A 17,497-nucleotide genomic window follows, 5' to 3' on the forward strand; every position below is an offset into this window, starting at 1 on the left:
AAAGTTGTTTTTATTTAATGATGCTGACGCGAAGGATATACTGCTCTCCGGAGACCAGGCCCAAATCCCCATCATTTGCGTGAAGATGAAGGTTGGGGTGCCTTGTTAGGATTCGTAGGTGAGTGAGTAAATCGCCATTACCATCGGTTCTATTGGCCAACGTGCAACATCACTGGAAAACAAACTTGAGGATCTACGGTTGAGACTGTCCTACCAGCGGGACATTAACTGCAATATCGAGGCTGAACGACGACACGGTAATTTAGAGCTGGCTGGATTTTCTGTGCATCGGCGTCTGGTAAGACGAGGGGCGGGGTGTGTGTCTATTTGTCAATAACAGCAGGTGCGCGATGTCTCATATTAAAGAAGTCTCAAGGTATTGCTCGCCTTAGGTAGAGTACCTCATGATAAGCTGTAGACCACACTATCTACAAAGAGTTCTCATCTATATTATCTGTAGCCACAAACCGATGCTGTATAAGGCCATAAGCAAACAGGAAAATGCTCATCCAGAACCTGCGCTCCTAGTGGCTGGGGACTTTATTGCAATGCAAACTTAAATCCGTTTTACCTCATTTCTTCCAGCATTTCACGTGCAACCAGAAGGAAACGTGCACCTTTACTCCACACACAGAGATGTATACAAAGCTCTCCTTTGGTCTCCATTTGGCAAATCTGACCATAATTCGATCCTCCTGATTCCTGCTTACAAGCAAAAACTAAAGCAGGAACTACCAGTGACTCGCTCAATAACGGAAGTAGTCCGATGATGTGGATGCTACTCTACAGGACTGTTTTGCTAGTACAGACTGCAGTACAGTTCCGTGATTCATCCCATGGCATTGATGAGTATACCACCTCAGTCACCGGCTTCATCAATAAGTGCATTGATGACGTCGTCCCCACAGTGACCGTATGTACAGTCGTGGGCAAAAGTTTTGAGAATGACACAAATATTAATTTTCACAAAGTCTGCTGCCTCAGTTTGTATGATGGAATTTGCATATACTCCAGAATGTTATCACGAGTGATCAGATGAATTGCAAAGTCCCTCTTTGCCATGCAAATTAACTGAATCCCCCCAAAAAACATTTCCACTGCATTTCATCCCTGCCACAAAAGGACCAGCTGACATCATGTCAGTGATTCTCTCGTTAACACAGGTGTGAGTGTTGACGAGGACAAGGCTGGAGATCACTCTGTCATGCTGATTGAGTTCGAATAACAGACTGGAAGCTTCAAAAGGAGGGTGGTGCTTGGAATCATTGTTCTTCCTCTGTCAATCATGGTTACCTGCACAGAAATACGTGCCGTCATCATTGCTTTGCACAAAAAGGGCTTCACAGGCAAGGATATTGCTGCCAGTAAGATTGCACCTAAATCAATCGGATCATCAAGAACTTCAAGGAGAGCGGTTAAATTGTTGTTTAGAAGGCTCCAGGACGCCCAAGAAAGTCCAGTAAGCGCCAGGACTGTCTCCTAAAGTTGATTCAACTGCGGGATCGGGGCACCACCAGTACAGAGCTTGCTCAGGAATGGCAGCAGGCAGGTGTGAGTGCATCTGCACGCACAGTGAGGTGAAGACTTTTGGAGGATGGCCTGGTGTCAAGAAGGGCAGCAAAGAAGCCACTTCTCTCCAGGAAAAACATCAGGGACAGACTGATATTCTGCAAAAGGTACAGGGTTTGGACTGCTGAGGACGGGGGTAAAGTCATTTTCTCTGATCATCAAATTTATTTATATAGCCCTTCGTATATCAGCTGAAATCTCAAAGTGCTGTACAGAAACCCAGCCTAAAACCCCAAACAGCAAGCAATGCATGTGAAAGAAGCACGGTGGCTAGGAAAAACTCCCTAGGAAAAACTCCCTAGAAAGGCCAAAAACCTAGGAAGAAACCGAGAGGAACCAGGCTATGAGGGGTGGCCAGTCCTCTTCTGGCTGTGCCGGGTGGATATTATAACAGAACATGGTCAAGATGTTAAAATGTTCATAAATTACCAGCATGGTCAAATAATAAGTAGTTGTCGAGGGTGCAACAAGCACGTCCGGTGAACAGGTCAGGGTTCCGTAGCCGCGGGCAGAACAGTTGAAACTGGAGCAGCAGCATGGCCAGGTGGACTGGGGACAGCAAGGAGTCATCATGCCAGGTAGTCCCGAGGCATGGTCCTAGGGCTCAGGTCTTCCGAGAGAAAGAGAGAATCCTCTTTTCGATGGTTTGGGGCATCCGGAAAAAAGCTTGTCCGGAGAAGACAAGGTGAGCACTACCATCAGTCCTGTGTCAGGCCGCGTGGCCAGATGGTTTACCAGGGCGTGTACTCGGAAAATGCGCTGACCAACTAGTGTTGGTCAATTTCTTCAACAAATGATCAGGTCAAAATAATTATCAAGCATAGTAATGGAAAGGAAACAGACTCTTTAAGTATTAAAATACTCCTTTAGTAATACAATTGTAGGCAGAAGTTGGAACAGAGTACAGTACATAATAGCTCTCCCCAGGTTCTGCAAAATGTCTAAGACATCCTGTAACTCATATAGCCTCTCCCAGTCCTCCTTGCGTGAGTTTCCCTGGCAACAACATTTGAATAAATCTAACCTCCCCCTGACATCAGCAATTAAAAGCTCAGAAGTGGGTTTGACCAAAACTTGACCTTTCATCACAAGTATAGAGCCATAACAGGGTGAACGAGTCCAAGCATCTTCCGACAGGTGGCTGTTTACATTAGGCCTGCGGTAGCCTTGTGTTCTCAGAAACCAGTTGTATTCTCAGAACCTCAGATAGCCAGGTGGGGCCCAGATACGTACTGTAGACGGTTTCTGACTTACTGTAGAGGTTTCTGTCTTCTGATAGTGTCTGGAGGGCACAACACTCAAAACAGGTTTTAACACACATAGCTTACAGTTTATCATAACACAATTTATTAACCCTTTAAAGGGTATGAGGCCTTGGTATAACCCTCTTCAATGACATTTTCAACCTCTCCCTGACCGAGTCTGTAATACCCACATGTTTCAAGGAGACCACCATAGACCCTGTGCACAATAATGCAAAGATAACCTGCCTAAATGACTACCGCCCCGTAGCACTCACGTATGTAGCCATGAAGTGCTTTGAAAGGCTGGTCATGGCTCACATCAACACCATCATCCTTGAAACCCAAGACCCAATCCAATTTACATACCGCCCCAACAGATCCGCAGATGACGCAATCGCACTCCACACTGCCCTTTCCCACCTGGACGAAAGGAACACCTATGTGAGAATGCTGTTCAGTGACTACAGCTCAGCGTTCAACACAATAGTGCCCTCAAAGCTCATCACTAAGCTAAGGACCCTGGGACTAAGCACCTCCCTCTGCAACTGGATCCTGGACTTCCTGATGGGCCGCCCTCAAGTGGTAAGGGTAGGCAAAAACACATCTGCCACACCGATCCTCAACAGGGGGCCCCTCAGGGGTGTGTGCTTAGTCCCCTCCTGTACTCTCTGTTCACCCACGACTGCGTGGCCAAGCATCCAACACCATTAAGTTTGCTGACGACACAACAGTGGTAGGCCAACCTATCCCTCAATGTGAGCAAGACAAAGGAGATGATCATGGACTTCAGGAAAAGGAGGGCCGAACAGGCCCCTTTTAAAATCGACAGGGCTGTAGTTGTGCGGGTTGAGGGTTTCAAGTTCCTTGGTGTTCACATCACCAGCAAACTATCATGGTCCAAACACACCAAGACAGTCGTGAAGAGGGCCTTTTCCCCCTCAGGAGACTGAAAAGATTTGGCATGGGTCCCCAGATCCTCAAAGTTCTACAGCTTGCGCCATGACCGGTTGCATCACCACCTGGCATGGCAACTGCTCGGCGTCCGTAAGGCACTACAGAGGGTAGTGCGTACAGCCCAATACATCACTGGGGCCAAGCTTCCTGCCATCCAGGACCTATATACGAGGCGGTGTCAGAGAAATGGCAAAAGAATTATCAGACTCCAGTCACCCAAGTCGGACTGTTCTCTCTGCTACCGCATGGCAAGCTGTACCGGAGCGCCAAGTCTAGGTCCAAAAGGCTTAACAGCTTCTACCCCCAAACTATAAGACTGCTGAACAATTAATCTAATGGCCACCTGGACTATTTACATTGGCCACCCCTTGTTTTTACGCTACTGCTACTCGCTGTTTATTATCTATGCATAGTCACTTTACCCCTACCTACATGTACAAACTACCACAACTAACCTGTACCTCTGCACATTGACTCAGAACCGGTACTCCCTGTATATAGCCTCGTTATTGACATGTCATTTTGTTTATTTATTTTCTGTTTTATTTAGTAAATATTTTCTTAACTCTATTTCTTGAACTGCATTGTTGCTTAAGGGCTTGTAAGTAAGCATTTGACGCTAAGGTCTACACCTGTTGTATTCGGCGCATGTGACAAATAATATTAGATTTTATTTGACGTGCACATCATTATGCATGTACAGTATATTCCTTCCTCCCATTGCTCCAGCCAGATTAGAGGTAGGCCTTTGCAAATATGAGATAATCAGACAGTCTACGCAGTATTCTTTTATGCCGTGAACAGTGTGAAGTTAATTCTTTTATGTGTTGTATTGATTAGAAGTGTGAATATCAGTGACAGGGTTTAGGAGGCTTAGGCCACTCAGAATATTTTCCCAATGGTATCGCGATACTACTCGGTTTAGTAAAATGTTGGTATTGTGACCGCACAAGTTGATAGTTTATTTAAAAAAAAATATCAATTATTTTTTACCTTTGCAGGGGAATTGATCAAACCTGGCGACAAGAAGTGTGTCCTGAATGAGGGGATGCCCATACACCGCCGGCCGTTTGAAAAGGGACGCCTCATTATCCTCTTTTCGGTAAAACACACACACCATTCAGGACTTGATACTGTAGATGTTGAACTATTTAGTATTTATTCTGAACAAAATATAAACATAACATGTAAAGTGCTGGTCCCATGTTCCATGAGCTGAAATAAAAGTTCCCAGAAATGTTCCATACACACAAAGCTTGTTGCTCTCAAATTTTGTGCACAAATTTGTTTACATTCCTGTTAACATTTCTCATTTGCCATGATAATCTATCCACCTGACAGGTGTGGCATATCAAGAAGCATGATCTTTACATAGGTGCACCTTGTGCTGGGGACAATATAAGCCCACTAAAATATGCAGTTGTCGCCACAGATGTCTCAAGTTTTGAGGGAGCGTGGAATTGGCATGGGGACTGCAGGAATGTCCACCAAAGTTATTGCCAGAGAATTGAATGTTAACCTGTTATGGCTAGGGGGCAGTATTTTCACGGCTGGATAAAAAACGTACCCGATTTAATCTGATTATTACTCCTGCCCAGAAACTAGAATATGCATATAATTATTAGCTTTGGATAGAAAACACTCCAAAGTTTCTAAAACTGTTTGAATGGTGTCTGAGTATAACAGAACTCATTTGGCAGGCCAAAACCTGAGAAGATTCTGTACAGGAAGTACCCTGTCTGACCATTTCTTGGCCTTCTTTGTCATCTCTATCCATTACAAAGGATCTCTGCTGTTACGTGACACTTCCTACGGCTCCAATGGGCTCTCAGAGCCCGGGAAAAAGCTGAATGACGTAATTCAAAGCCCTGGCTGAAACACACGAGCGCTTTTGCTAAGTGGTCTATCAGCGGACAAAGGGCTTAGGCGCGTGCCCAAGTCGACTCAGTGATTTATTTTCTTTCGTCAGTTTACCTAATTGCAGATTCCCGGTCGGAATATTATCGCTTTTTTACGAGAAAAATGGCATAAAAATGGATTTTAAACAGCGGTTGATATGCTTCGAAGTACGGTAATGAAATATTTAGAAATCTTTTGTCACGAAATGCGCAATGCGCGCGACCCTTATTTACCATTCGGATAGTGTCTAGAACGCACAAACAAAACGCCGCTGTTGGACATAACTATGGATTATTTTGGACCAAACCTACATTTGTTATTGAAGTAGAAGTCCTGGGAGTGCATTCTGACGAAGAACATCAAAGGTAATCAAACTTTTCTAATAGTAAATCTGATTTTGGTGAGTGTTAACTTGGTGGGTGTCTAAATAGCTAGCCCTGTGATGCCGGGCTATCTACTGAGAATATTGTAAAATGTGCTTTCACCGAAAAGCTATTTTAAAATCGGACATATCGAGTGCATAGAGGAGTTCTGTATCTATAATTCTTAAAATAATTATGTTTTTTGTGAACGTTTATCGTGAGTAATTTAGTAAATTCACCGGAGGTTTGCAGGGGGTATGCTAGTTCTGAACGTCACATGCTAATGTAAAAAAGCTGGTTTTTGATATAAATATGAACTTGATTGAACAAAACATGCATGCATTGTATAACATAATGTCCTAGGGTTGTCATCTGATGAAGATCATCAAAGGTTAGTGCTGCATTTAGCTGTGGTTTTGTTTTTTGTGACATTATATGCTAGCTTGAAAAATGGGTAGTCTGATTATTTCTGGCTGGCTACTCTGCTGACATAATGTAATGTTTTGCTTTCGCTGTAAAGCCTTTTTGAAATCGGACAGTGTGGTTAGATTAATGAGAGTCTTGTCTTTAAAATGCTGTAAAATAGTCATATGTTTGAAAAATGGAAGTTTTCGGATTTTAGAGGCATTTGTATTTCGCGCCACGCCAATCATTGGATATTGGAGCAGGTGTTCCGCTAGCGGAACATCTAGATGTAAGAGGTTAATTTCTCTACCATAAGCCACCTCCAACCTCATTTTAGAGAATGTGGCAGTACTTCCAACTGGCCCTCACAACCGCAGGTGTAACCACACCAGCCCAGGACCTCCATCCAGCTTTTTCACATGTGGGATTGTCTGAGACCAGCCACCCGGACAGCTGATGAAACTGGGTTTGCACAACTGAAGAATTTCTGCAGAAACTGTCTCAGTGAAGCTCATCTGCATGCTCATCATCCTCACCAGTGTGTGTATATAAACTGAGCAAAAAAAGAAACGTCCTCTCACTGTCAACTGTGTTTATTTTCAGCAAACTTTACATGTGTAAATATCTGTATGAACATAAGTTTCAACAACTGAGACATAAACTGAACAATTTCCACAGACATGTGACTAACAGAAATTGAATAATGTGTCCCTGAACAAACGGGGGGGTCAAAATCAAAAGTAACAGTCAGTATCTGGTGTGGCCACCAGCTGCATTAAGTACTGCAGCGTATCTCCTCATGGACTGCACCAGATTAGCCAGTTCTTGCTTTGAAATGTTACCCAACTCTTCCACCAAGGCACCTGCTAGTTCCCAGACATTTCTGGGGGAAATGGCCCTAGCCCTGACCCTCCGATCCAACAGGTCCCAGAGGTGCTAAATGGGATTTAGATCCGGCCTCTTCGCTGGCCATGGCAGAACACTGACATTTCTGTCACGCACAGAATGAGCAGTATGGCTGGTGGCGTTGTCATGCTGGAGGGTCATGTCAGGATGAGTCTGCAGGAAAGGTTTCCACATGAGGCAGGAGGAGGTCTTCCTTGTAATGCACAGCGTTGAGATTGCCTGCAATGACAACAAGCTCAGTCTGATGATGCTGTGACACGCCGCCCCAGACCATGACGGACCCTCCACCTCCAAATCGATCCTGCTCCAGAGTACAGGCCTTGGTGTAACACTCATTCCTTCGACGATAAACGCAAATCCGACCATCACCCCTGGTGAGACAAAACCGTGACTCGTCAGTGAAGAGCACTTTTTGCCAGTCCTGTCTGGTCCAGCGACGGTGGGTTTGTGCCCATAGGCGACGTTGTTGCCGGTGAGGACCTGCCTTGCAACAGGCCTACTAGCCCTCTGTCCAGCCTCTCTCAGCATATTCAAATCAAATGTATTTATATTTCCCTTCTTACATCCGCTGATATCTCAAAGTGCTGTACAGAAACCCAGCCTAAAACCCCAAACGGCAAGCAATGCAGGTGTAGAAGCACGGTAGCTAGGAAAAACTCCCTAGGAAGGCCAAAACCTAGGAAGAAACCTAGAGACGAACCAGGCTATGAGGGGTGGCCAGTCCTCTTCTGGCTGTGCCGGGTGAGATTATAACAGAACATGGCCAAGATGTTCAAATGTTCATAAATGACCGGCATGGTCAAATAATAATCACTGTAGTTGTCGAGGGTGCAACAAATCAGCACCTCAAGAGTAAATGTCAGTTGGCTTTTCAGCTTTACCGCTCATGCTGTCTCTATAGAGTTGAAAACAGCAGGTTTGGGACAGGTAGCACGTCCGGTGAACAGGTCAGGGTTCCAATCCCAGTATTGCGGACAGTCTGAGCATTGATGGAGGGATTGTGCGTTCCTGGTGTAACTCGGGCAGTTGTTGTTGCCATCCTGTACCTGTCCCGCAGGTGTGATGTTCAGATGTACCGATCCTGTGCAGGTGTTGTTACACGTGGTCTGCCCCTGCGAGGACGATCAGCTGTCCGTCCTGTCTCCCTGTAGCGCTATCTTAGGCGTCTCACAGTAAGGACATTGCAATTTATTGCCCTGGCCACATCTGCAGTCCTCATGCCTCCTTGCAGCATGCCTAAGGCACTTTCACGCAGATGAGCAGGGACCCTGGGCATCTTTCTTTTGGTGTTTTTCAGTCAGTAGAAAGGCCTCTTTAGTGTCCTATGTTTTAATAACTGTGACCTTAATTGCCTACCGTCTGTAAGCTGTGTCTTCATTAATTGTTTATGCGTCATTGAACAAGCATGGGAAACCGTGTTTAAACCCTTGAAGATCTGTGAAGTTATTTGGATTTTTACGAATTATCTTTGAAAGACAGGGTCCTGAAAAAGGGACATTTCTTTTTTTGCTGAGTTTATATTGGGTTATCTTATTGAAATGGCGTCCTAATTAGGCTGTGACCCCACACAATTGGCCCTGCGCCGTCCGGGGTAGGGGAGGGTTTGGCCGGTGGGCTTTCCTTTGCTCATCGTGCTCTAGCCACTCCTTGTGACGGGCGCCTGCGAGCTGACTCCGCTCTGTCGTCAGTCGAATGGTGTTTCCTCCACCACATTGGTGTGGATGGCATTCGGGTCAAGCGAGCAGTGTGATAAGAAGTAGGCGGCCAGGCGGGACATGTTTCGGAGGACGCATGACTCGACCTTCGCTTCTCCCGAGCCCATTGAGGACTTGCAGAGATGAGCCAAGGGACCAAATTCGGGGAGAACACAGGGTCTTGTTAATACTGGGATTGGAGACCATCTGGGAATACCAGGTGCCGTAAGCTAAAACAATTTAAATATATATATTTAAAAAATGGTGTCCTAATTCATTCCCTCAGTTTTAAACTGCCATAGACAGTATTGTTGTTTTATTAAACCACTGGAAAACTACTGGCCAGTGACCATTTTGTAGTAGCACTTTTATTGTGATTATATGATTGACACTGTAAAGTCTGCACTTTGTAACCTGTATAACTCGTGCCGTGTTTGCGTTGCTTTGTTACTGTTTCAGTTGGTTCTTAATTTCATGACATTTAAAGAAAAAGTTATGGTGTAGAAATTAAAACCATTTTCCTTTTTGTTTTTTCCAAAGGTGGTATTCCCCGCAGCCAACTTCCTCCCCAAGCACAAGTTGAAGGAGCTAGAGCACTACCTTCCTGCCAAGAGGGAGGCGGAGCAGCCTGAGAGTATGGACGACGACCTCTACATCTACGCCGACCTGGAGGACTGCGACCCGGCCAGAGTAAGACGCAGTCAATACCACTACATGGTGGAGGATGACTACCCGTCTGCTGGTGGGGTCCAGTGCCAGACCTCATAAGACCCCCTCACCTCACTCCAACCTCTAATCCCAGGCCCCTCTGGAAACGTGCACAATCTGCATCTTTAATTTTTTATTCTCTTAACTTACAATGCTAACTGTGGTGCCAAAGCGGTCCTTTGGGCCGGATACCTGGATCTACGTTCCAATGCGACTCGGCTGCCTTTTAGTTGGATCGTGTGCCTGAGTGGATGAAATGGATTTCTGGTTAAATTCCTTAGATTGAGATTTTGGAAGCGCTATGGATGCTGTCACTGACTTTTAAATTTTTTTTTTATTTTTTTTTATTAGCAGGTTTTGAACACCCGCTGTCTTTGCTTTGATGTCACGGTGATTTTTTTTGTTTGTGGCGTCCAAAGGTCATGAAAGAAGATAGTTGGAAGCTATAATTCATGTTTCCTAATTGAATCCTCGCAGTGAAGAACCATATAGGCCTTTGTGCATATTGTTCCATTTTATAATAATTCAATGTTTTTGTATTCCACATTAGCATAGTTGAAAGATACTTACCAAATATTACACTATTTTGTTTTTATTCATTTTTAATAATGATGTAATGGTGCATGTTTATCTCCATTTCATAAAATGCACATTGTCCTTGTGGTTCATCTGAATCATCCTATCTGCTGTAGTATGGCATACTTGGTTATGTTCAACTGATGATGGAAAAAGTTATTTACCCCATTTGTACGATCTAGAGTTGTCTAATCTGTTTAATTCTACCACTCTTCATGGGAATTAGTCAAACTGTAAATAAACTTTCAATAGGCAAGAAGTTCTGCTATTGGTATGTATGTGCTGTGACTGTCACAATTATTTTAAGTGTCTTGGGTGTAAACTTAATGCCTAGTCTTCTACTGCCAAGTTGAAAGTATTCCATTCTTGAAGTCTCATACCTTTTACCTCAGTAAATGGCAGAGGTGGGACCAAGTCATTGTTTTACAAGTCAAGTCTCAAGTCTTAGCACTCAAGATAGGCAATCCGAGTCAAGTCTGAAGTAAAGACCGACAAGTCAAGTTTCGAGTCCTAAACAACTCAATGTGCTCTTCATCAAATTTAATACCATTTCATATTTTTAACGAGTAAGTTAGTATATACAAATCATGAATGCTTTTCCATGGAAATACATGGGTAGCCATGAGAAAGACATCAATATAAAAACAAAATATTGCAGTGCTCTCCCTCTCTCTCCAGATATACTCTAGACACCTAAAACAATCCTGCCATAAAGTTAATCATTTATTAAAAGGTACATCAAAACAACTGCTACTGAACTTCAAGTAGGCCTACAATTTGAACACTGGCCTGAATGTCAGAGATAAAACCTGAACATGGAGACTATGTGTGTGTGTAATGCATAAAGTTTCATTTTTTCCTCTTCGGGCCCTATGATGCATTGCATTTGCAAAAAAACAAATTCGATAAAAGTCTGTCAGTCATTTGTGCACGATGACACCATGGCTGCAGACACGCTCCACCGGAGCACTGGAGGCAGGCTCTGCCAAGACCCTGATGGCCACTCGGGACAGTGAAGGAAGAGCCTTCATGTTCATTGCCCAGAACGAGGGCATTCTGTCCTTCGCATATGTCAAGGTAGTGACTTAGCTGTAGTGCTGGTCCCAACAGCTTTCTTCTGCCTCTCACAGTATGCTGCAAACAGCCCTTGTCCAAGACTATGGTCCTCTCGCTCTTCCTCATCAACAAGAGGCACAGCTTGCTCAGTCCCTGCAGCATCTTGCAGAATCAGTTCTGGAAAAACATGTAAAAGCAGAAACAAAAAGGCCAGTATTGGTAATGCAGTGGGTTAAACTGAAAAAGTATTATTGTTGCAGTCAATTGGATTAAATTATGATAAAAAGTTACCTTTCACTCTTTGTGCCACCTCCTCCTTGACCAGCACATGGTGCTCCACTCACAGAGGAAAAGCCAGATCCAAGGCAGCTGCTTTGAGGTAGACTGGATCTGAAAAGGAGCAGTGATTCCATCTTGTGTCCTGGCTATGTTCACATTGATGAAGATTCCAAGAAATGTTTTGTTTTGAAATGTTTTGTTCTGGAGACTTCTGACCAGGCCGCTCAGGAAATGTACTTGAGGCTTCCGCTGCTCCAGGCGGTGATTCAGGGACAAATCTGTGTCAAATCTGTTGCTTCTCCAAATGGCTTCAGGATATCCACCAACTCCTTCAACTTATTCCACTCTCGTACTGTGAACAACAACTCCTTGTGCCCAGCCTTTTCCAGAGCATGACAGAGCGTTAGATGGTCACATTGGTTAACTGCCTTCACTTCACTCAGTGTTGAGTTCCATCTTTTGTTGACAGCAGCAGGGGTGCCTCAAACACCTCTTTGAATGATGTGCTTGTATGCAGCAGTGAGCTCATTTTTGATAACTTTGAAAGAGGAGTCATCACTTGTTTCTTTCAAGCCATCTCCCAACAACAGCTAGAGAGTGTGGGCAAAGCGCTGTAGGCTTGTACACAATCGCCCAACCTTAACACACACACACCCTCTCAGTGTGTGGTTACAGTAGGCTAACGTATGTCAATGGTTTTAGGAACAGCAATAACATCAGGCAGGATTTAGGCTACCAACTGCCTAGCCAGTTGTAGCTCAATCTTGGGTGCAATGATCATGTTCCCGCACTGACTGACTGTGGATGCTCATTGATTTAACGTTACGTTAGACTACATGCTACACTAGCAAAGTTATATATAGCTGTCGGCTATATTAGCCACGACTTAAAGTTCTTTGCGCAGCTTCAAATGTTGGACAAAGTTGGAAGTTGTTGCGCCTCCGTCTGTAATTTTCTTCCCGCATGTTTTGCAAGTTGCAATCCGTTTTTTGTTGACTACAGCGTAGTCTTTATATCCGAAAATAATAATTTTGGGTATCATCTTTCCAAGGGCTCTGTCTGAATTCACCCATCAACGTTCCTGTGCACTGCCACACGCAACGTTTTCTCCGCTGGCACAATTTGATTGGCTGCTGTCCGATTCAAACTGTAATCCGTTAAATGAAGAGTTGATGCGCTGCACACTTTTTTTAATAGCGTCATTTTTAATATTTAGGCTTGGGGAGGGTATCAAGTCAGTTCGAGTCAAAAGGCTCAAGTCCAAGTTAGGTCACGAGTCATTGGTGTCAAAGTCGAGTTGCAAGTCTTTTGATTTTGTCAAATCGAGTCTAAAATCATAATATTTGTGACTCGAGTCTGACTCGACTCCAAGTCATGTGACTCGAGTCCACACCTCTGGTAAATGGTGTGCTTGTTGTGAAGCCTTGGGGCCAGATTCAATCCGATCGCGTTTTGTCTGCTATGCACAATGTTCAAAGGCAATGTTCCTGCATTGTCGGAAACCAAATTCACAGTAAACGCTGCATACAGTGCATTTGGAAAGTAATCAGACCCCTTGACTTTTTCCACATATTGTTACTTTACAGCCTTATTCTAAAATTGATTAAATTGTATTTGTTCTCAATCTACACACAATACCCCATGACAAAGCAAAAACAAGTTTTTAGACATTTTTACAAATGTATTAAAAATGTAACATGTACATAAGTATTCAGACTAGCGCTGGGCGGTATACCGTATTTTACTATATACCTGTATTTATGCACGGACCGGTTTGGGTTTTTACTTTACTTTCTACAACGGTATTTTAATGTTTGGTTTGTTAAATGTGATACGCCGTGTGTAACGTCCATTTTTATAGTTTACTCCGCTACTTGAGTCATCCCTCTCCGCGCTCTCTCTCTCTCCATGCCGCTTTCCACACAGGCCTAGTTATTCAAGGAACGCATATGTTGTTGCTTGACCACGAGACACTTTCGTTCAGTCTGCATGGTCAATGCAGCACATGCAACAATGTTGATGACAACGATGTTGTTTCCATTTAATATAAATCCACAAGCGTTCTATAATTACAATATTAGTTTGGTGTTTCTTACATCTGCAAACAGCTAGTTTGTATTTTCATAGCAAGTTAAGCTAAATCGTGTTAGCCACTAATGCTAATAGCTGGCTATCCATGGCATTTTCATTCGTCATGTACTGTATTCAAAGTACCCACTATTATTTATATTCTAACTATAGAATTATAATAAACATTCTATTTCCATGATTCCAAAAGTTCACCCAAGTGTTTATCTAAATCGCAATTGCAACATTTGGTTAAAAATAAGGCCTAGTGTTTTTTATCATATTGTGGCAGTATGGAAATTATCTCAAATGAGTGAAGGAAATGCAGAAATTAATGGAAATGCAGGAAATTATTTTAGGTTGAAGTTGAATTTAACAGTATAAAACAATCCAAATGGAGAAAGACCCATTGAAATAATTTAGAATATGTGTTGCCACCCAATGGTCACGCACTACTCATAAAGCAAATTTAGAACTTTTAATCAAAAACATAAAATACGGTCTAAATTTTGAAAAATACCATGATATGATATTTTGGCCACATCGCCCAGCCCTAATTCAGACCCTTTACTCAGTACTTTGTTGAAGCACCTTTGGCAGTGATTACAGCCTCGAGTCTTGTTGGGTATGACGCTACAAGCTTGGCACACCTGTATTTGGGGAGTTTCTCCCATTCCTCTCAAGCTCTGTCAGGTTGGATGGGGAGCGTCGCTGAACAGCTATTTTCAGGTCTCTCCAGAGGAGTTTGATTGGGGCCACTCAAGGACATTCAGACACTTGTCCCGAAGCCACTCCTGCTTTGTCTTGTCTGTGTGCTTAGGGTTGTCCTGTTGGAAGGTGACACTTAGCCCCAGTCTGAGGTCCTGAGCGCTCTTGAGCAGGTTTTCATCTAGGATCTCTCTGTACTTTGAAAAACATCCCCATATCATGTTTCTGTCACCACCATGCTTCACAGTAAGGATGGTGCCAGGTTTCCTCTAGATGTGACGCTTGGCATTCAGGCCAAAGAGTTCAATCTTGGTTTCATCAGACCAGAGAATGTTGTTGCCTTTTGGCAAACTCCAAGCGGGTTGTCGTGTGCCATTTACTGAGGAGTCGCTTCCGCCTGGCCACTACCATAAAGGCCTGATTGGTGGAGAGTTGCAGAGATGGTTGAACCTTTTGGAAGGTTCTCCCATCTCCACAGAGGAACACTGGAGCTCTTTCTTTCTCTGATAGAGCTCCAACCGTGTTCTTGGTCACCACACTGAAAAAGTGTGGTGACCTTCTCCCCTGATTGCTCAGTTTGGCCGGGGGGCCAGCTCTAGGAAGAGTCTTGGTGGTTCCAAACGTCTTCCATTTAAGAATGATGGAGGCCACTGTGTTCTTGGGGACCTTCAGTGCTGCTGAATTTTTTTGGTACCCTTGCCCAGATCTGTGCCTAGACACAATCCTGTCTCGGGGACTCTACTGAAAATTCCTTCTACCTCACGGCTTGGTTTTTGCTCTGACATGCATTGTCAACTGTGGGACCTTATATAGACAGGTGTGTGCATTTCCAAATCATGTCTAATCAATTGAATTTACCATAGGTGGACTCGAATTAAGTTGTAGAAACATCAAGGATGGTCAATTGAAATAGGATGCACCTGAGCTCAATTGAGTCTCACAGCAAAGGGTCTGAATACTTATGTAAATATTTTGGTTTTTATTTTTTATACATTTGCAAAAAAAAAAAATTTTGCTTTGTCTTTGAGGATTTTAATTTATTTAATCTATTTTAGAATTAGGCTGTAACGTAACTAAATGTGGAAAAGGTCAAGGGGTCTGAATACTTTCCAAATGCACAATCATGTAATCTTTTTCAGGGCTTGGGCTCGTTACATGTCATTAATGTAAGGCTTCTAAAATGTATTTTATTTATGGCTCAGGTAGCATCAGGTTAACATTTTCATGTTGATCAAAGCTCTAATCAAATCCAGACTTAAAAAAAATAAATTGGGTCATCGCTGCATCTCACGCCCCTGACTCGGGAGAGGCAAATGTTGAGAGCCGTGCGTCCTCCGAAACACAACCCAACCAAGCCCCACCGCTTCTTGACACTTAACCCGGAAGCCAGCCACACCAATGTGTCGGCGGAAACACCGTACACCTGGCAACCGTGTCAGCGTGCACTGCGCCCAGCCCGCCACAGGAGTCACTAGTGTGCGATGGGACAAGGACATCCCTGCCGGCCAAACCCTCCCCTAACCTGGACGACGCTAGGCCAATTGTGTGCCACCCAATGGGTCTCCCGGTCATGGCCAGCTGCGACAGAGCCTGGATTCGAACCTAGAATCTCTAGTGGCACAGCTAGCACTGCGATGCAGTGCCTTAGGCCACTCGGGAGGCCCTCCAGACATATTTATACGCGTTATAATGCTTTTGAATGACATACCGGGTTACCCAGAAAAAAAGTGATTGATTCTCAGGATGGGACATATGTAAAATACCAGGAAAATATTAAATCCTGGTGTACACAGCCATCTTGTCTATTTCAAATCCTCTCTCATTGCTCATGCCATGCAGCACTTTGGGGTGGCCCCACCCGCCTCAATGAGAGAAGAGTTTAAATAGACATGATGGCAGCGTACAATTGTTGGATTAGCTATGTTAAATAAACACAGCATTTTCTAAATTCAAATGCACCACCTGCAACTGGAAACATTTTAGAAGATACGCTTGGCCGAATCGAGAACGAAGATAGTATTGCCAAGTTAAGGTTGGCCAAATTCGCTGTGCTATACCAAACAGTAACTAACCTGTAACTTCCAGTTAAATCACATCTGATGTAACAATCTGTATCAACTGCAGGCCTGGAGTTCAACTGAACAGTCACAGCTCTCTCGGAGTATGCACTTATCACCAGAGGTGTATGAACAACTGATAAGCACTGGATTCGACGGTGCAAACCAGTGGTGGAAAGCACTAAAAAATGTAGAGTACTTTTGGGTGTCATGAAAATCAGAATAGGACATTCATAAGTCTTTAGGAATGTAGTGAAGTGAAAGTTGTAAAAAATATAAATAGTAAAGTACAGATACCTCAAACTACTTAAGTAGTATTTAAGTACTTTACACCAGTGGTGCAAAACTGTTTTGCATGATGAGTGGAAATGAGGTTACATCAAAAGGTCTAGCCTGTTAACCAAGCCAGGCAAAATGATCAGTGCTGAAAAATCTGCACACAGGAGCAAAGCTCCACCACGTTAACCGTCACATCCCAGTCTTGACTGATGCTACACCAGTTGTTACGTGCGTCTGTCCACGAGTTTGAGATCAAACGAATGACGGCTAATTCCTGAAATTCCAAAACAACCAGGATTTCCTGTTTCTAACGTGAAAAGACGAAATGCAGCCATGGGATCCTTCCCACAATATTGTCTACCACTTGACCGTTACCTCATTCAAATTAAATCATACTCTATTGGTATACAACACCAGCATGCATCCTTCAACCTGACACCCACAGCATGAATGATCGAGTTGCCAACCTTTTTAATTCCTAATTTGACAAAATAAATTCATCCCATTCTCTGTGGATGTTATCCATGCCTCAGGACATCCTCGAATTTTCTACCAGAGCGTCCATGTAGTTTCTCCCCAGTCCGTATATCTGGGTCACTTTATGGCTGCATTTACACAGGCAGCCCAAGCTCGGATTGGCTAAAATACCAACTGAAAAATATCAGAATGGGACTGCTCGTCTTAGAGCAGCCTTAGTCTCTTGTCCACAAACATCACCATTTTCAGATCCTGTT

General features: G+C 43.7%; 1 protein-coding gene across 6 annotated transcripts in view; it reads left to right on the forward strand.

Moving 5' to 3' along the window:
- LOC115202044 (dnaJ homolog subfamily A member 1-like) overlaps positions 1 to 10,593 on the forward strand; it is a 37,546-nt gene extending 26,953 nt beyond the window's left edge. For 2 of the 6 annotated variants that reach the window (XM_029765894.1, XM_029765895.1), the window contains exons 8-9: positions 4,769 to 4,869; positions 9,574 to 10,593. In XM_029765894.1, the coding sequence (XP_029621754.1) occupies positions 4,769 to 4,869; positions 9,574 to 9,801 (329 nt within the window). In that variant the 3' untranslated portion in view covers positions 9,802 to 10,593. Of the gene's footprint in view, positions 1 to 4,768; positions 4,937 to 9,573 lie in introns of those variants that run through there. The other 4 variants (XR_003879884.1, XM_029765896.1, XM_029765898.1 and 1 more) reach the window with 4 other exon arrangements.
- Positions 10,594 to 17,497: the final 6,904 nt, after the last annotated feature.

The sequence above is a fragment of the Salmo trutta genome, chromosome 11, assembly GCF_901001165.1.
Source record: "Salmo trutta chromosome 11, fSalTru1.1, whole genome shotgun sequence".
Lineage (NCBI taxonomy): Eukaryota > Metazoa > Chordata > Actinopteri > Salmoniformes > Salmonidae > Salmo > Salmo trutta.